Genomic DNA, 20,542 nt, shown 5'->3' on the forward strand with positions numbered 1-20,542 from the left:
ATTGGTATCACCAGTCCTCTTATAAGTGGGTTTGAATGCACAGCAGGCAACAGCCAAACGCTGACCGGGATTGATGGACACTGTCTCCTGTCCAAACTCTAATGCAATTAATTATGCCGCCCAGTCTGTTCTCGCACCTTAGTGCAAAAAAACGCAGGCAGGAATACTCCTGGCATTGAGGATGTCTAAGGATGTTTGCGCCCGCGGATTCCCGACATGGACATGTCGATGTCTTCCCCAGGGAAAAATAATATGAAATTACAGAGATGTTCCAGCCACATCAAAGAGCTCTGCTGGGTGCATTATATATCAATACCGTCTGCCCTAAACAGTGTTTTGAAAACAATGCTTTCTGGAAAAAAAAGAGAAAAAAACGCAATAGATGCAAGGAGTAGCGAAGAGCAATAATTTAGGCCTGACTTGGTACCAGTCCTCAATAGGAATAATAAGAAGCAGGTTATGATTGATACTCATCTCGACCTACCTAAATGAATGAATGTATGTGTATATATGTACGAATGCACATATAACCAATTTTTTACTTGGCACGAGACATACATTACACCGTATGACAAAAAAAAAGTGTAGGGCACAGAGAAGGCCCTTCCTACCACCAGGTCGGCAATGCCGTCGCTCGTGATGGAGTGCGTCATGGCGGCGGCGGGTTTCGGCTGCCGATCGTCGCTGCCCTCCGACTTCACCTCCTCGTCCTTGCCGGAGGAGGACGCCCAGTAGGACTTGAACTCCGTGAACTCCTCCTCTTTGTCCTTGTCCTTGGGCTCGGGCACATGGCCTCCCCTCCCCTCCTCCTTCTCCACCAAACTCGCCACCTCTCCTGCCACCATCGCCTCCGCTGTCGCAGCGGCGGGCATCTCCTCCGCGTCTGCTTTCCTCGCCGGCGGCGCTGCTGCCGTCGTCGGCCTCTCCTCGTCTTCAGACTGGGTGACGTAAGCAAAAGAACAACTCAGGCCGCTTTAAGACCCATCACACAGCAGACCCAATGGCATTTAAAAGGGGACACGGCTCTTAACTCTTTGAGGGTGATGGCCATACATGTACGGCATCGGCAAACACTTTCAAACTGGTCAATGACGTACATGTATGGCATTGCTTGTATCTTTAAAAAGCGCGCCTTTTTCGCCAACTTCTCTTGCTTTGCATGTGCTGCCACACTTCGGAAATGCGTCAAACTTTCTTCTTGTGCCGATGGCTCTTCTTTTTTTTTTTATGATTTACTTCAGCGGCGCACCGGCTATCGCTTGCGCATCCGCTAACGAGGGGGTGTGCTGGGTATCGCCCACCGGGTACCCGGGCGCCTCTCGTTTCTTGCGCCTGCCACAGACCAAGGTCGCCTGCGAAACTGATGAGGGTCTTTGTTTCCTTTTTTTGTATTTTATGAGCGGTGCACCATCTCTTGCTCCCGCATCCAGCCGCGCGCGCTCGCGCGCGCACAGCAGCTGGTTTTGGTATCGTCCTCCGGGCGCTTCCCGCTTTCTGCGCCCGTGCAACTGATGTCTATCTGATTTTGATTCACTCAAAAGGTGCCAGCTTGTTACTCTCTTGTTTTTATTTAGAATTATTCTTGTGTTACTCATGAATAAACTACATGTATGCAACAACACAAACAATTTTTTTGTCACTTTATGGTCACCCTAAAAAAATTACGATAATTTTTTCTCGAAATAGATTCATCCGAAGAATTTAAATCAGCAATAAAAAAAATCGACCCTGGGGGGTCGCATTTGGCGAAAAAATTCGACCCTCAAAGGGTTAAAACAGTTTTCTTTAATTTTGGTATAAGCTCTGTGAAACTTCTCAGCCTTGCTGCTTTTTCCCCACCGATTTCAAATATGCCATTGTTTTTGGAGTCAGTCAATAAGTTCCTGAAATAATTAGTCATTTTTGGAGGAACAACAGACAAAACAGTGTTGGTCATAAAACTGTAATCCTTATATTTTCCAATACTACGAACCCTGGTGAATGCAATAAGAGAATCAGTTTTTTGGTGCACCGCTTGGAACTAATTTTACAACTCATGAAACTTTGGTGTTTGAAATGAGCACTCAAAGTGGTTCCTTGCCGTTGGTGCCACTAGAGTTTAATGAGCTGTAAAATTAGTTCCCAGCGGTGCACCAAAAAACCGCTACTCTTATTGCATTCACCAGGGTTCATAGTACTGGCAAATATAAAGATTGCGGTTCTACGGCTAACACTGTTTTGTCTACTGTTCCTCCAAAAATGACTATTTCAGGAACTTATTGACTGACTCCAAAAATAATGGCATATTTAAAATCAGTGGGGGAAAAGCAGCAAGACTGACAAGTTTCACAGAGTTTACACCAAAATTAAAGGAAACTGTTTTAAGAGCCGTGTCTCCCCGTAAGGGGAATGACAATAGCTGTGAATGCCATTAGTTTGGCACTACGTGACAACACTAATGACATTTACGCAAATGGAATTCGGTGATCGAATGAGTTCGGGGAACGCGTTCGCCTTAGCTTTGAAACCGAATGAGTAGCCTCGACAGTAGAGGTCCGTCACAAGGAAGGTTAATAATAAGCTGTGTTTAAAACCTACCAGCAGATCAATATTATTCCTGCATGATGTTTTATATATAAAAAAAATCATACACTTCGGCAAAGCTCCACCATGTTTGCTGCCAGCCGGATACAGATTTATTACTTACTTGTTGTGGCTTGTGATGTGAAAGTGACCTAAAACTGAGCTATGGGTTTTTCATTTGAAAACTAAATTCGTCTTGCTTTAAAAAAGAAAAAAATTAAGCATTGTGGGCGCATCTATATTATTATTTTGTAATTTTGCAAATTTCCTAATCGTCACTTCCATCACTATCAAATTACATTTACTTCGCCATGTAGAATTATACGGCCAAACCGAACGTCATTCATAGCTAATGTCATTTGCTTTGAATGACAGTAGATATTCTGTGTGACAGGTGTACAAGTCTGCTTACATTCTTTGAATATAAAAGCATTGTGGATTTGCCTAGCGAAGCTTACCAAAGACTTCTTTACTTTATCGCTACACTGTATTTTCATCTCTTTCTTCGCTTTCGTTTCTTTCAGTTTTGGCATGAATTGCTTCAACGGGCACACTGGCTTCCCTAGAATAAGGGTTCTGTGTGGCTGGTACACGCCTGTTCTGCCCACAGGCCGTCATATTTACCGGTCACACGACAAGGTACCAGCAATGCTTGTACCAGGCTGTCTTGCTCTGCTGCTGGCAACGTGATGAGGTGGTGCGGTGTTAACACCCTAAGCTCCTACACTGGAGACTTGAATTCCATCCCCGCACAAACTCAAACATGCTTATCTACTCTTTAGACGGGTGGTCATTTTCTGTATCGGAGAACAACGAAAGCAATGCCGTTTTTGTGCAAAAAGGGGCACTTTACGCTGTTGCCTTAAAAGCAAGCGTCATCAGGGCACAAACTGTACAACCTGCCAGTCATGCCACAATGCGCTGATTGCCACTGGCCAGGGTGACTAAACTTGCACAATACACCCTCAGATGCTATGCTTCCTGCACACTGGGTCGCAAAGCCAATCTGCACTCCTTCCCAGCTGAAAAAAAAAAAAAACATTGGAAACTCAACTGCACCCGTCGAAGACACCATTAAACCAATTATGAGTGCGGTTAATTTTAATTGTCCCAATGGCGTTTTCGACGTGTCTAATTCTACTATTAAGGGTTTTTCTCTGCCTGGGTAGAGTGCATTCCCTCGATGCACAAAGCTTCAAACTGAAATTCCCAACCGCCACCTGATTCATGGCGGCAACAACTCGCACTTCTAAGATGATTTTAAACTCTCTAAAAGCCACAGGGCGGAGATGCCTTGAAGGTCAGGTCTTTCTGCAATTTCGTCATCAAAAAAACGCTATATGGATCCCTCCCTCCCACTTTCTTTTAGGAAACCCTGCAGGCCCAGTGCCATACCTGGAGATGTGCCATACCTGCTCGTCGTTGTCTTCCAGCAAGAGGGGCTGAGCCTCCCGGTGTTGAGTCTGCTCCTCAATGACCGTACGCATGGGCTTCACAAACTTGGTTGGCTGCGGGCTCAGGACAGCCAAGGAGGAGGCTACGAGGGACAAGAGGGGGGGAGGCAGGGTCACACACACTCTTGGTCACACACACATACGTCATAGCGCCGCGACAATACCACCATAGATGGAATCCGCTCACCCAGAGACATCTTAGGCTTAAGGTCCGACCAATGTCTGATCTAAACTGCACAGAAAGTGGCTTACTTGTGGACAGTTCCTGCCACCCTCTGTAAGCCACCATTTCGTTGATAAAAGGCAAGATAACAGGCCAGCCTAGCCAGAACAGTTATCCCAGGCTCTTTGGCCAGCACAACAGTGCGTCCAAGTACAAAGACATAGCTGAACGACAATGCATCGTTATCGTCAGACTATTTTACTACGTCCACTGCAAGAAGAAAGCCTCCGCCATTGACTGCTCTGCTGATCCTGTGCTGTCCGGATCCCATTTCTTGCCACCAAATTTTCTCATTTCATCTCTCCATCAAGTTATCAGCCGTCCTCAACTTCTAGTCCCACCTCTTGTTATACTGGTGGTGCACTGGTGGTGCACTGGTTGTGAGTTCAACAAAATACGTGCCTAGCCCAACCTCATTCCTTTCTCTTTTGAATTATTCGACAAAACTTCTTGTTGACCAAAGAAAGTGCGTCCTGACCAGAGGCTACAGCTTCAGCTCATGGCCTTAGCTGATTTTTAGGAGAAATAAATATTGTTCGCAGCTATTTTGATCTTTCCGACTACGTGCTCTAACCTGTTTTTTAGAGGGTGGAAAAAAAGAGCAAGACTAACAGAAAGAAGGCCAATGCCAACCAAGCCCGCACAATGATATTTTTAATAAATCACGAGGTACCAACATCTCTGACTCAAAGGGCCACTAAGTGCAAATACTAACTGCCTACCTGCAAGACACTTCCTGAGAAATTAGCCTTGCCCTTTATATTTGCCGTTTTAAACATTTTTCGATTGCATTTCAAGCAATGAACAAGCTGAAACAATTTAGATTTGACTGCGTCCTTTTCTCAAATTAGACTCGAGGCAAACACACACAACTTTTCAAGACTGCTTGTTCTTTAAACCCTGAATAATTGTTTGCTTCTAGTACGTCTCATCTACATGAAAACCATGTTACGCAAGTTGCAACGAAACCGTTCCATTCTTAACAACACAATGCGAGACTAGCTATTATGGAATCCCGGATCAGTAGTAATCTGAGTGAATTCTGAGGTAAGAAACACTTTTGCAATGAATTCAATCCACGTACTCTTCAAGCCACTTGTTTACCAAGAGTACCGACTCGCAACACTGCCCCGTACATCACATGCCACCGCAACAAAATCAAGAGCCAATTTTCGAGGCAGGTAAAAAGAAACGAGACAAAAGAGCATTTTTCATAATTGAAATGCTCTTAGAGCACTTGCATTCCTGTCGGCAGGCGTACCCATGCATGCTGCGAAACTAAAATAAACGCTGTCAGCAAAAGATAGCATTTAGATGTGCATGGCATGTAGCTTTTGACATTACTACGTACCAACTACATGGTAAGCGCATCTTCTACACGTTAACTCTTGTTAATTTGACCGCTGTAAATCGGGATCGCTAAAAATCTGGTTGAATTAACAGTAAAAGCTCGAAACCAGCAAAACTGGACGCACATAGCTTGACACCCTTAGGAGAACCCTGCAATCAATCGATCTAACTTGTAAAAATGAAATATAAACTTGGGTGAAATAAAAAAAAAACCAATTGCATTAGTTTCCTCATAAACCGATGATAAAACAACAAGCCGGTCCGTGACAATCGGTGCACATCTGTAAGAATGCCAAACAGATTTCACCAAGATGATCAACCATGAAAACAAATTAAATTCGGGGTCATGACATACGAACATCAAGGAAAGGACAAACGTGCAGGACTTTCGCAGGGCCATCATGAACGGAAGTTGGAACCAAACGAAGCAAAACCGGTGCAGGGGTCTTCATTCAGACGAATGAAACAGAAGTGAGGGGGGAAATGAACGAGCTGCGTGCTACCGTGCATTTGGCGTGAGCTTCAGCAGAGAAGAAAAACGGTGAAGTGTCGTGTTTGAAGAACGTACATTTGGCACCCGCCGCCTGCCGCAAGCTCAAGTTTAGATTGAAGTTTAGGTTGAGGAATGTAGGTCGTGCTGTGTCCGAAAAGAGAGAGGGCATGGTTGAGAGAGAGAGAGAGGGGGAAAAAACACACATCGGTTAATAAATTGCACACAGTACTAAAGTTTGATCGTGTTACAAAAAAGAAGACCACACTAGAGCAATAAATATGAGAGAGTGAACGCCAATTCTTTTTGCGTCATGGGTAGTACATGTAGAGAATGGCTATAATTAAGGAATGGTTAAGTGTTGGTAACTCTCCTTTCAAGTTTATTATAATGAGGTTAAAGTGTAAGCATCATGAGAGAAGACTCATTTCGAATACAGTAGCTGACCGATTTTTCAGATGTGGAGGGTAACAAAAAATAGTCCGAATAAAAGAGCAGTCCGAAAAATTAGTGAGCCATTACCCCAATGGGACAACTGGCGGTTTCTCGGAAAAGTCCGGAATATCCAGCAAGTCTGAATTTTTGTAGACCGAAAAAAAAAAAACGGTCGGCTACTGGACTACGGCATAAAAAGTCCATGATTTCCAAACAATACTGTATTGCATGCTTACCGTATAAACCGGATTATAGGTCGACCCGGTATATAGGTCGACCCCCTACCTTGAGGTGGGAAAAGTTGACAAAAAAATAATTCGGCACAGAAGCGCACTCACAATGTCTATATTTATTTTCGACTCCCGTCCGTCACTGCCACTCACTATGCCTGCCGAAGTCACTCGTCCGAGCTCTCAGAGTAGACCGAGGATGACTGCTTCGCACTGTCATCTTCCATGCCATCAGGCGCGTTGCTGATGGAGCACTTCCTGAACGCTCGTGTAACCATGTCATCGGGCAGCGACTGCCCAGAGAAGGACACCCAGCTTGACACGGTCGCAACCGGCCCGTATAGGTCTTTTGTTGTCGCCGGCTATCCACTCATTGTACAGTTCGCAGAGCCCGTCCGCGCATGGCCTCCGGAGCGATCGTGAGTGAAGTTCCCGGATGAAGTTCCCGGATGAAGTCCGCCACTTTGTTCTCCAACTCGGGGTGCACCGCTTGACGTCCACGGAACGATCGGTTTCGGGGGTTGCACACGCACAGCTTAGCTTTCTGGCTCCGCCAGTACCGCACACTTTTCTCCGAAACGCCTAACTGGCGTTGCGCCGCCATATTTCCATTCTGCTTGGTGACTCAATCGCCGTCAGCTTAAACGCCGCGGTGAACTGGCGTCGACTGCTGCCACTCATCTCGGAACAGAGACGTACAGAAATGTACGCACGCACGCACAATAAACGAGTAAAAGACGAAAAACTAGAGAAAAGCGAAATCAAATAAAGGCCTGATAGTGCGAGAAAGCAGTACGACACGAATGGCGATGGTGACGGACTGCACTTGCACATTGTTGCCAGACAACCATTTACATTCTGCCAATGACCGCTATATAAGACGAGGGGTGACTTTTGTGCGGATTTTTTTGGAAAAAAAACTCGACCTATATTCCGGTTTATACGGTAACTTTGATTTTAGCAACGTTTGTTGCAATGCAAGTGGAGGGATTTTACTACAGCCTTGTGTTTTCAAGAACGCAATCTGACAAAAAAACGTCATGCTTCCGCTGGAAGTCTGAACGACTTCCAAAACTATAATTATGAAATAAATCGGATTATTGCACGCTTTCCCAGGCAACACCAGGATGTGACAAAGCTAACGCTTGTTATTTTTTCTGCCTAGGTAACAAAAAACGTCATGCTTCCGCTGGAAGTCTGAACGACTTCCGAAACTATAATTATGAAATAAATCGGATTATTGCACGCTTTCCCAGGCAACACCAGGATGTGACAAAGCTAACGCTTGTTATTTTTTCTGCCTAGGTAACCGAAAACTTCTGTATAAATACTTTCTCGAAGAAAAACACTGCTGGGAGAATACTAAAGCAAGCACGAAATGTATACTGCAATGACACACAAACGTTCTATGGACATTAATGCAGTGTAAGTATGAGATGGTTGGAGGACAGGGCAAAAGAACAAAAATTACAGAAGGCAAAGGACCCCCCCTGTCCTCGTTCTGCGCTGTTCCCCAAACATGCAAGTATGCTAATACCCCTATCACACAGCGAGTCTAACGTCATTCAAAGTTGATGACGTTAGCTTTTAATGACATTCGGTTTGGCCATGCGGGTCTACACGGCGAAACAAATTTCATCTGACAGCGTTGGCATTGACAATTAGCAAGCTTGTGAAATAGCAAAATAATAGTTAAAGTGTGCCTAGAATACTTTCATACATAATAGTTTTTTAAAACAAAACAAATATATCCCTTTTTTTAAATAATAAAAAAAAGAAAATCACCGTTTTAGGTGACATAACTAGACATCACATGCCGAGACAAGTCTGTAAGAAATCCGTGCCAAGGCAGCAGTAAAAACATTTTTGTAAGTACTTGTTTGTCTTTATTTGAAAAACAATATGACGGGAAAAATATGCTGACAGTTTTTAGAAACAGTATTCTTTGGTTTATTACTGAACGTTCTTGTCTAGTAACACGCCATTGCTGTTGAGGCTACTCACTTGACTACTGAATAAGCTCCCCAACCTCACTTAGCCGCTAAATCCCATTCACCTCAAATGTCATTTGGTATTCTCGTGCAGCACCTAACATGAGAAAATGAATATGGAGCAAATGACATTTACTTTAGATGTCTTTAGATCTGCCATGTGACGGGGGTATAATTAGCCCAATTAGGTGCCCTGCTTTAGTATGAGATGGTGGATCGATAGAGTTAGGATTTAAACCATACATACCTACAAAACTTTTAGGCACATATTTAATATGTATACCGTAATTACCCAATTCTAACGCGCCCCCGATTTTCCTGGAAAAAAAAAACCGAAAAAAATTGCACCTCCGATTGTAACGCACACAGAACTTTGTGGGGAGAAAAACGAATGCGAGAGAAACGGGCGATTTAATTATCGAGGTAATCTCACTCATCTCACTCCTCGTCGCTCTCCGCTGACCACAACATCTCGTCCTTGGTGCCGTCAAGCGCGTTCGCGATGCCACGCTTCTGAACGAACGTTCAACCATGGTCGATGGGATCATGGCCCTCGCCTCGCATGCCCATCCCTCGAGCTTCTCCAGAGGCGCACACTTCAGCCGACCGCTCGTTTTGAACGCGTGAGAGCCGCTGCTGCCATTGCTGTTATCAAGCGCGCAAGTGGAACGATTTGACGATTTGTGTGAACGCCGATAGAAAAGCCTAGGCACATATGCTTCCTCCGTTCGAAAAATCTTTGCTAAAAGCTTTGGCGCCATCTTGAGATGGCGATGGCGATGGGTGGGACGAAATTTCTGCTGTTTCGGCAGTTTTGGTTTCGTATCCGATTCTAACGCGCCTGTGATTTTTCGACCTATTTTCCTGAAAAAAAAAAAGTGCGCATTAGAATCGGGTAAGTACGGTAAATTTATCCTGCCAAGAGTAGCAGACACGGGATATGCGACCGTAACAATGCAGCAGGAATAATGGTTGTGTGACATTGAAAGCGAACTGTTATAATTCCACTCCATCAAACTAACCCACAAATCTGAATTAACATTCTCGCTCACACCCTAAAATGGTGTCGACTAGCTGACACAACTAACTTCCAAGCCGTTTTCTTTCATGTTGCATGTTAAATTTTTATGACACTGCTCTACCAGTCATTTCTGTCCATCCTAAACCATTATCTTATCAGCATTTCTTAAATGTTTCTTCAAAACTTTTGTGCAAAATTTCCTTCTTGCTGCATTCAGAATTAGTTTCTCCATCGACACACAGCCAATATCAACCACCACACGCTTGCGATGTGCGAAGAAACCAATTTCAAAACTCCCTAAGTGGAATGGAGAGGCACAAACATTTGAATAACAAAAGACACTCTGACGAGCACGGGAATACACACAGAGTAACACGTTACGTGTCAGACAACAAAAGCAACGACGACACAAAGTGATAGACAAAAGGACAACAGAAAAATGGTGCGGACTCAAGTCAAGGTGTCACAAGTCTAGGCAGGGCTCGTGATTCTTTAAAACGCAAAAGTGATTCCAGCCTGAGTCGTATGTTACAGGCGGTCCAAAGGCACGTCGTCCTTTTTAGGCGAAATGCATGCATGGGCTTGTTTGTACGGTCGTAGAATCGTAGAACCACCTTAGAATGACTGTAAAGCTGCCGTTCTACGACCGCTCTCCGCTTTTACGCTCCGTCTTAAAAAAAAAACGGGAAAAGGAAAGGAACGCTAGCGACCGTACTGACCGAGGCTTGAGATTGCAGCGCTTTTCCCTTCGCTGAGGAACCGATCGAGGCCCTCGCTGAGAGACGACGACGCCAGATTGATGACGGAGTCCGACCGGTGGGGCGCCGGCTCATCCGGCCGCAGTGGGGAGCCTGCGTCCGTGGTGCGCATCACCTGCGCAATGTTGGGCACGCTGGCCGTCTTGCGCAGCAGGCGACCCTGGGCGGCCAGAAGCTCCTTCACGGCAACTTCCTGCGGGCGCGAGGGGAGGGCGGAAAAAAATGGATGACTGTGAGACAAGGACAAACCTACCCAGGACTGCTGGTAAAAAAACTTTTGTCGCTAGTCACTATCCTCACCATCATCATCATACTGCTAGTCACACTCACCATCATTCATGTCCCACTTTTGTTGCTAATCATCATCATCATCATCTCAACACTCCAACTGCAGCTGCAACTACAATAATCATAGTAAGCCATAGCTTGACTACCACGGATGCCACTGTCAATGAATGTGCAACTACTAAAGTTGAACCTCACTAATAATGAACACTGACATGGCGAATTTTCGGCTATAGCAAACTACATTCGAACTTTGGCTGGTTACACTTCATTTTAGTGAGACTTATTCTCTTTATACCGAAACCGCGAGAGCCGTGCACGATATCGGCTGTAACAAGGCTCAAAACTCGAAAGATGGCATAAAAAAGCCAAATGAAGCAATTGAGATAACACAACTATTTCTTTATTAGTTTGAAAAACTGAAGAAGTTGAAAAGGCCCTTTCGTGCATAGTGGAAAACTTTATCCGGACCAGTGCTGTCACAAGCCACCGGACAAAGATCACTTCCTTCAAATAAATCATAATGATGGCATTTCGTGAAATATTCCGTTATAGTTTCACATTCCCATGTTCCGGTCTACTTAGTTTGAAATGCCACAAAAAAGACAGGTATGCATTACCACATTTATAGTGGGTTCGAAGCTTAGAATAATGCATTTTGTATCTACGATTCTTGCACAAGCCCCAGATTGCCAACTTGTTAAAAGCCTATTTTCATCTCTACTGTTAAAACAAATGTCGGACATAACGAACTAATTTACTGCCCCAATATTACTTCGTTATAGTGAGGTTTGACTTTCACATAGAAATTTATTTATCCTGGGGGCTAGATGGCACTGCAGAGGGGAGTGGCCACAATGCGTACATCGCAACACCCCTCTCCATGTCTCCTCACTAAAGCAAAGACTGTACTGACCTAAATTAAGCTACCATCCGCTTTAAGCTACGCCGCTTTCAACAGTCGTGTTGTTATCAAAGAAATTTTTTGGACAGTGAACTTGCCCAAATTTAACTCTAACATACGCGAGAGCAGCCTCATTTTCTTGAACAACACACCAAACGAAAAGTGGCTCAGGTTTAAAACTTCTAAACCTTGTTATCACGAGCAAAAGCAAAGGCTATGGACACGGTGTTTCGTCTTTTGCTTGACATTTCGCAGCCTGCTGTGTAGCTACGACTACCAGATGATTGGAAAGATCCTTTCACTTGCGCTGAAGTGCATGTACAGACGGCCCAGCCAGTCCTGAGCAATCAAACATAGGTGTAGCAGCTGTATCACCTTCACATAGTCACATAATACCGCAGCAGCGGCGAAGCTCCAAGCAAGGAAGGTGATAAGAAAGAAAGGTGCAGCTTGCACACCGGCGGCTGAAGGTCACTCGCGACGTGATGAATGAGCATAGTAGAGCTTCCGCTCTAAAAAAAAATTAAAGCCGTTCCACTCAATGCAAAAGCTGTTGGAAGTGCAGAGCAGTGATTCGCCATAATGGGCTGTGGCACCGTTATCCGCTCACTACTGCATTTCAAACTTCCCGCCTTCTCAGTGCTCGCGTGCCCCCTGCCTGAAACAGCACCAGCGGGAGTTCTGTTCTTTTTGTGCTTGCTTTTCCTCCCACACATGCCAGCATTGCACTGCCGCTTTTTTTTCGCTTACAGTTGCAAAAACCAACCCAACGAGTGTTCCCAACTAAATGAACGCGGGCGCTGCCGGTTCGTTACGTATATTTTGCCTTAAATGTATCTGCAGTTTTCTTTGCGCTAAACAATGGGGAGATGTACGTATAACAAGTGGCAGCGGTTCACGAGTTTTGAACGCTTATAAGTACATAAACTGCTTGGTGTTCGTAGCTTCTGGGTTACGCCGCAACGACAGCCGCTACGACGCAACGCCGTGTAGCTCTACTTCGGTCCAGCGAGCGAGCTACGATGACAAGGCGAGCCCCTAAAGTGTTCTGCAATTAAAACCAAACTGGAGCAAGCTCTTGAGGGGTGCCACAGTGAGAACCGCCCAACTTCACTCGCGCACCTGACGCAAACGATCCAAGGTGAGGATGCTTTCGACGGCCGACACACCCCGGGTGTACTTCTCAATGTAGCTCTCTCCGTCACTCGTTTCACCATCCCCGCCAGAGGCAGCCATCAGGGCCAGGGACTCGCGCCCCTCCAGATCCTCAAAGGCCTGCCAGACAGAAAAGGGGGAAAGAAAGGGCACTGGTCATGCAAGGGCCCTTCCTCAACTATAAACGACCCGTGAACAAGGAACCGATCAAACAAGTGCAGTTATTAAATTTGATGCAATGAAAGTTGAAAGGAGACACAAAGACAAAATACAACTTCGTTCAGTAGGAAAGAACTAGCCTTGGGGAACTCCCTAAGCTCCAGTCCAGCCACAAAAGATGTCTTTTTAAGAGGGCAAAACTGTATTTCTGCAAGTTATGACAAAAATTGGATGACATGTATAGTTTTTCATTCCGAGTGTAGGCAAAACTGGTTTTTTCTAGTTCCCACCTTCCAAGCCCAAACTTCAAACGGTTGTAACTTCTGCTGCAGACCAGATAGAATGATACTGTTAGTCTTATTGCACTCCTTAATTTGTGCACAGTTCACTGGTGCCTCGTTCAGCTGCATCACTCCAGCAGTTGTCAAAAAATAAAATATAAAATCCATATGAACTTGAATGTAGTAGTCGCTTTATGCAAAAACAAATTTTATATCTACAATCAGACTGAAAAACTACACACGTCATCCAATTTTCGTCACCATAACTGCAAAAATAAACATTTTTGGTTGAAGACCAGTGTGCCCCTTAATTTAAAAAAATGCAAGAAATATCTCAAAATAAATCAAAAAGCTTTCAAATTTTGCACTGCAGTGATCTAATATGGGCCAACACTGAAAGCATGGTAATCAGTGTACCAACTGCACGCTAGCATTCAAGTGATAGCACGGTGAAACAAAACTGGACGTCTCATTACAATTGACCAGTCCTGTTTCTTGGCGGTGGCCGCCAAACGCACCAGCAAGATTGTGTGACGTCATAGAGAAATCGCCAAAAAGTGCCTGGGATGTCTCTACTGTTTCATCAGTTTTCCGTGACACCTCCATTATTTGCCTGAAGTTTGTGATCAAATTTACATGATTTTAATTAGGAAAAAGCAGTCCTTTATAATGAGCCAAACTTTAATTTTGTCTTCATGGCTCTAACTTTAAAAACTAGCCATGGCTAAAAAAACGAGAAAAGACAAATTGCGAAAAACTCCCTTGTGGGAACTGTCGGATAATTTGCAAGCATACAACTCCACTAAACATTCTCGCCTTTTTAAACTCGAACTCGGAACTATACACAGTTACATTGCTGGGAGGACACTTTCCCAGGGGAAATATTAGCAGTGTTATAGCAAAGTATGAAGGTCCTAGAGCCTTTTATTAAATAGTGCCCTCTTCAGAATCCACGTATCCGCATGAAGTACAATCGGCAAATCGGCTTCACTTCTATACAGTAAAAAAAATGGCTTCACTTCCATACACACATGCATTGCTGGGACGACATTTTTCCAGGGGAAAAATTGGAAGTATTTAATCAAAGTATGATGGCCCTAGGGACTTTTATTATGCGCTTCCATAAGAATCTATGTATCCGTATGAAGCACAATCAGGAAATAGGCTTCACTTCTATACACAAATACATTGCTGGGAAGACATTTTTCCCGGGAAAATGTTAGCAGTCTTTAATCAAAGTATGACGGCCCTGGGGGCTTTCATTAAGTGCCTCTGTAAGAATCCACGTATCCGTATGAAGCACAATCGGCGAATCGGCTTCACTTGTCTACACAAATGCACTGCTGGGAAGACATCTTTCAAGGGGTAACACTCACACCTTATACCAAAGTATGAGGGCCCTAAGCCTTTTATGAAGTACCTCCGTAAGAATCTACGTATCCGTATGATGCAAAATTATCAAGTCAGCTTCACCTCTTTGAACAAAGTTATTGCTGAGGACATTTTTCCAGGGGCATAGAAGCAGTCTCGTATGAAAATGTAAAAGCCCTAGTGCTTTTTAAAAGTACATTTTTTATGCATGCGGCAAAGGTTTGACACATTGTGTTGTACAGAAGGATAGGTTTTCTGGTTGAGTCAATATAGAAATGCTTCTGCATTTAAAAGGCACCACTTATTTTGAGAACTGACACAACTTCAAAACAACGGGGCCACACAATGTGGGCAAGTTGTCTCAAACCATTATAGCTGAAATACAATACAGAAGATTCTTTCCAATAGTATCCACACATTGTTTGAGATGTGGTCATTGATGAGAATGCTGGTGTTGCCTTGACAATTTATGCACACATAATACTACTTCTGATCATGATGGTTAAAAGTTCCATCATGTGGAGACAGTTGAGAGAGATTGTGCACAGCCAAGTTTCCACAGTGGACAATAGATGCGAAAATTGCACATGTCGATCAACAGAAGCTTGCAGAAAAAGTTCAGAAACAGACTCGGACGTGCTGACGGAAACTTTCCCCATCTTTCGAAGCATTACCAAGACTCATGTCATAGGCTCTGACTGCGAGCTATTGGAGGCTCATTGAAAAAAAAAATTATACAGTGTGGTGCACTGTAGTTCCATGCAGTCACTCTCCGAGGTTAAAAATCTGCCGCATTCAAAGTATTGTGGCTTTTTGTGAACTATAACTGTTACCGCAGCTTCTAGGTTTGTGTAGTCTGCACACTTTGGCAATTGAACACCACCAGAGTGTGGGAGTATCGTCCTTAGTCTATTTAAGAGGCCAAGTCTTGAATGCTAAGTTATGCCTTTCAGATTCCTCCAACACAAGCGTGCATTTTAGTGCACAGAACTTTGACAACTGCTACAATGGTTTCACATCGGCATCGGCATCGTAACCAAGCAACGAAGCCAGAAAGAAAACTGTGGAGGAAAGTGTGGCAAAAGTGTGAGGACAGGGCAGTATGCCGAGCTGCACGAGACGCTCCTCTGCGGTGACGCATGGCAAAAGTGTGAGGGGGAGGCCGTGAGACATGCCAGGAGGTGGCAACTCGCTGTGAGATGACGCCATACCAGCGTGTGCCACCATGTGCTCAACGATGGTGTGCGTTCACTTCCTGAGATGCAGTTCGCAATCCCTTCTTGAGACGCAGTTCGCACTATGCAGAGGCTTACCATTGCTGCCATCGAGCGAACACGTGAGTGCTGCCTCAGCGCACAGCAGCACTCGGGAGTGAGTGCTGAACGAGTGTGGCAACCGGTAGATGTGCTTCGCGTCATCCTCGTTGCGTGGCTCATTCAAACCACGTGACATTTGCGCATGAAGTTCAAACAGGATTTACAGCATGCTCGGCAGCGGCGACACTGCGGGATAATGACAGAGTAGTGCACACCACCCTACATTCACTGATCACGCGATCGCTTCCCGAGATGCGGCAGATATGCACTATGACTGAGGAGACTGTAGTTCGCGCTACGCACACATTTCGCATTAGGGAGTAAAGTAATCATCAGCCATTTTTTGTTTCTTTTTGTCGTGTTCTTAGGCGGGCCATCATAGTCAAGTACTACAGCTATTCCATGCAAAACTGCCCAGGACTAAGAAAATAGTTGGCAACAACTGACGCAGTACTCGAAGAGGCCAAAAAGAAAAAAAAAAGGGTAATTTGTAAATGTCTAAACTTACCTTTGGTATGCTGGCAACAATCTCGTACGTCACACCAGATGCAAAGTAGACGTCCTGAAAGAGCCCATACAAAAAAAACCTTTGAGATCACCCGCAACCTTTTGCACACAACCCCAAATGCACACGTCACTAACTGCAACAAAAATCTTGACCGAAGTAAGTATAATAAATACCATACATTTATTGCAAATATACATTCATTTCATAAAATACGTTCATTCAATATATGTTCATCGAAGCCTGTAATATATATAGGTTTATTCTATGTGATACCTCTATTTCATTAAATGTCTATCCCACATAAGTTTATTTTATAGAACACTTTTATTTCATATAATACACTTATTCTAAGAATGTGTTTCACTAGCAGATTTATCCCATACATTATGTTTGTTCTATTTACTCCGTTCACTCCATACATATACCCCTGCTCCACCACCTTCCGTACCTGGCGGCTGATCCTTTTGCGGATCTTGTCCGTGAGGGACTGCTTCTTGTAGACGTTGATGGCGAAGCGCTTCCGCAGAATGAGGTCCATCACGGCGGGGTGGCTCAGCCTCACGGACACCTTGAGGATGAGGTAGATGCGGTCGTTGGGCGACGTCAGCGCGTTCAGGTGCATGGAGTCGTGGATCGACGAGTCCCACGCCGCCACCGCGCACACCTGCACACGGCACGTGCAGTCGCGACAGGGCACGGGCCTTAAGACGACACGAGTCATTGCCTCTAGTGTCACTTGATAAGATACAGAGCATCGTCACTGAGGCCCGCAAGTAAGCAACGGCAGCCATTTTGGTGGTTATCAGTGTTGCCAGACTGCCGCTTCTGTGGCCTAACCGCTGACTTTGGCCAGGTCATTTGTCAACAACACTGCCGAAGATGCAGCAAAGCGGCATCTTCGGACACACTTCTGCAGCTGAACTGCTGCGAAGTGCGGTATCTTTGATTCACATTCAGAACGACGCCAGTTACGCGCAACCGCCGAGCAGACAGGACAAGCTAAGATTACCACAGTTGATGGACGAAAATGCGCAAACAACAAAATGGCGGCGCCCATGAACCAGTGCCGTGTAGACAAATGTCATGTGATGCGAACCGACCAATGATCATGGTGGTGGTACAAAACGATAGGGGAAAAGAGTGCCGATGCTCTGAAACCTTATCTATTGACACTAACTGCCACCATCATTTTCAGGTGTATCTCACCCACCTGCTTCTCTCGTAGCCCCAAATTCTCCATCCCTCCTTCGGTCTAGGGCATCCTATTACCTTTTCCACTCCGTAAATGAACACAAAAAAGAAAGTCTATGCATACTTTCCCTCTTAGCAAGCAGTTAAAGCTAATAAATCTTCTACGGTGGTGCTTGCCAAGCGAACTCCACCAAAAATTAGTCACCTGTACAAACAAATGCCTTCTCATGTCTTGCGCCTTTGCCGACTATCTGTCCCCAATATACGTGATCCATGTACTTTCAGTATTTCATTATCTTGTCATTTTGAGTGCAAAGGCATGGTGAAAATCTGCTCAACTTGTCTGGATTTCAGCCCAACAGCATTCCCTCATGATGACATACTGCAGACATCTGGCAGTACATGAGGCAGCCTTGTCGAAAATACGTTTAGCAGTGGCCGAAGTGCGTACCTCCTTGTCGAAGTGCTTGACGATGGGCAGCTGGAACAAGGGAGACGTGTTGTTCTGCTCCTTGGGGAGGATGGAGTTGGCGCCGGCCACCTGAAGCCCATTCTCGCCCGAGTTAGGCACGCTCATGTCATCTGCACAGGTACACCGACGAAAGACAGAGAGGGAGGCGGTTATACGACGCAAACACTCACGAGCCTGCGAGGGCAAGTACCGTATTTTCCGGTCTATAAGTTGCACTTTTGTATAAGTAGCACCCCCCTCAAAACGTCAGTTTTTCCGGGGAAAAAAAAACGTATACAAGTCACACCGGTGTATAAGTGTGTACAAAATGCACTTGTTAATCAGGTAAACCCGTAAAGGATCAGTTCGTTAGAAAGTTCAGCGAAAGTACATGGTTGCGGCGGCCGCCGCCTCTGAACACATCCCCCGGTAAGCAGTGCTAGTAGACATGTGCATATACCGTCCAAAGTCTAGACATAACTTCTCAAAAATGGTTTATCGCTACACACAGATGGCATGTACTTACAGACGGCGTTTAGGCAAAACCATGGAAGCCTTCCTCCTCCGACTTGCTAACAGATAATTCATTCATTTATTTAGACCATAGAGCTGTGTCTCTGAACGTGCGCTGACATCACGCAGCGCACAGGCACCTTTTCGAGCGCGGACCACATGCAGCTGCCACGTACCAAATTAATTCCATACACAAGTCGCATCAGTAGATGAGACGCACCAACGAAAATTTCAGATAAAAACTGCGACTTATACACCGGAGAATACGGTATGTGGAAATCGAAAGAGGAGCCATCACATCTCCTGTGCCGTGATTTGGGAAAACGTGCGAAAAGGTGCAGCTCACCACTCAGGTCCAGAAAGATGACGGGTACATGATCTTCCATCCCCACCGGAGGTTCCCTAAATGCCACGCGGAAGGAAAAAACGAAAAGAGAAACAAAAGATTACTGACAAGTCTACAAATCAACATACCCTCTGACTAACAGTTGGCACTGCTGTTCTACTTGAAAGACACCATCTGAAACGGCTGAACTGGCTGCAGCTTCTCTCTGCCTTTTTTGGACAATTTTGCATGTTTCCACTACCTGAACATATGAATGTACATGCATCTTGGTTACATGTCTAAGCCGCCCCCTACGTAATACAGTAAAACCTCGCTACAAGAGACACTCAAAGGACCCAGGAAACATGTCTCTAGTAAACAGTCTCTTGTATGCAATGTTGCTCACATGGCGAACATAGGAAAGCCAACCAAACCGCCTTCATTCAAACGTCTCTTATAACCAAGTGTCTCTTGTAACAGTGCCTCCTCTAATAAGGTTTTACTGCACTCTCTTGCACGGGCCCTCAGGGCTGTTGTAAATAAACAAAAAAATAAAAACGTGTCAATTTGTTTTAAAGTTTTCTGCCAGCATTAGCACAGCTGAATTGAGCTTCAGCTTTCTTGGCCAATGCCAGTGAAGGATGAAGGCAAATTGTCTCGTATGTTTTTTTCGTAATCAGTAAAACTTCATTGGCAATGTGGGCCACGACAATGTCAGCCCCGTCCAGCAGCCCAAGCGTTCCACCGTGAAAGACACAATGGTAGGCACAGCTCCCTTCACTTTTGACATTAAACTCTCTGACGAACCTCCACAACAGCCCAACCGACACACAATTCATTGCATCTTCCAGGACACAAGCAGAACTGAGGCTACACTCATTTCACCACGCAGCGGTTTTCTTCACAAAGAAACACGCTAAAGAACTGAGCCTTTTTTTCTCCCAGGCAAGCAGTCTGGCTAGAATAGAAAAAGGGGAAGAAGCTGGGCGTACCAGTTTGCAGGAGCGCCAGGAATGTCTGACCCTGGCTGTGGTGCCAGGACTGCGTTCTTCTCCTCCGTCAAGAGGAGCCACTGGTTGATGAGGCTCTTCTCCCGTTCGGCATCCTCGTCCGATTTCACTGCGGGCAAGGGCAAAAAAAGTGGACTTTTATATAGACCGATGATAGTGGTGGTGGTGGTGGTGATGATGATTATGATGCCGATGACGATAATGACGACGGTAGTGGTGGTGGTGATGAAAATGAACAAGCTCTCGCGTACAGCTCCTGTCAGGCTGCTCTGCACAGATGCTTCACATCTTGTCAATTTGAGTGAGAGGAACATCCTTCCTACTGACCACCCACCTGTCTTATCGGTGATCTTCTGCAGATGTTCCGCCAGGTATTCGGAACGCCGACTCAAGGCGTCGCACCACCGCTCTCGCAGAACTCCCAAATCATCGTCCTGTCACCAAAGCAGAGGAATTTAACGTTCACCCACTCTTTCCAAGGGGAAATGTGCAATTTTTAGGCAGAAACACTACTGCGTTTTTATTTTCCAAAAAGAACCTGCCCATCTATTTACGAGGC

General features: G+C 45.1%; 1 protein-coding gene across 2 annotated transcripts in view; it reads right to left on the minus strand.

Moving 5' to 3' along the window:
* The window catches only part of Khc-73 (Kinesin heavy chain 73), a 137,194-nt gene that overhangs the window by 23,169 nt on the left and 93,483 nt on the right, over positions 1-20,542 (minus strand). The window contains exons 24-34 of one of the 2 annotated variants that reach the window (XM_077681745.1): positions 20,318-20,417; positions 19,966-20,092; positions 18,995-19,050; positions 18,136-18,266; positions 16,942-17,157; positions 16,494-16,547; positions 12,826-12,978; positions 10,476-10,707; positions 6,158-6,226; positions 3,975-4,099; positions 612-938 (exon numbers count right to left, since the gene is read on the minus strand). In XM_077681745.1, the coding sequence (XP_077537871.1) occupies positions 612-938; positions 3,975-4,099; positions 6,158-6,226; positions 10,476-10,707; positions 12,826-12,978; positions 16,494-16,547; positions 16,942-17,157; positions 18,136-18,266; positions 18,995-19,050; positions 19,966-20,092; positions 20,318-20,417 (1,590 nt within the window). The remainder of the gene's footprint in view (positions 1-611; positions 939-3,974; positions 4,100-6,157; positions 6,227-10,475; positions 10,708-12,825; positions 12,979-16,493; positions 16,548-16,941; positions 17,158-18,135; positions 18,267-18,994; positions 19,051-19,965; positions 20,093-20,317; positions 20,418-20,542) is intronic. The other variant, XM_077681746.1, reaches the window with a different exon arrangement.

The sequence above is a fragment of the Haemaphysalis longicornis genome, unplaced genomic scaffold, assembly GCF_048455015.1.
Source record: "Haemaphysalis longicornis isolate Haplotype H1 unplaced genomic scaffold, Haemaphysalis longicornis Haplotype H1 scaffold_8, whole genome shotgun sequence".
NCBI classification, from domain to species: Eukaryota; Metazoa; Arthropoda; class Arachnida; order Ixodida; family Ixodidae; genus Haemaphysalis; species Haemaphysalis longicornis.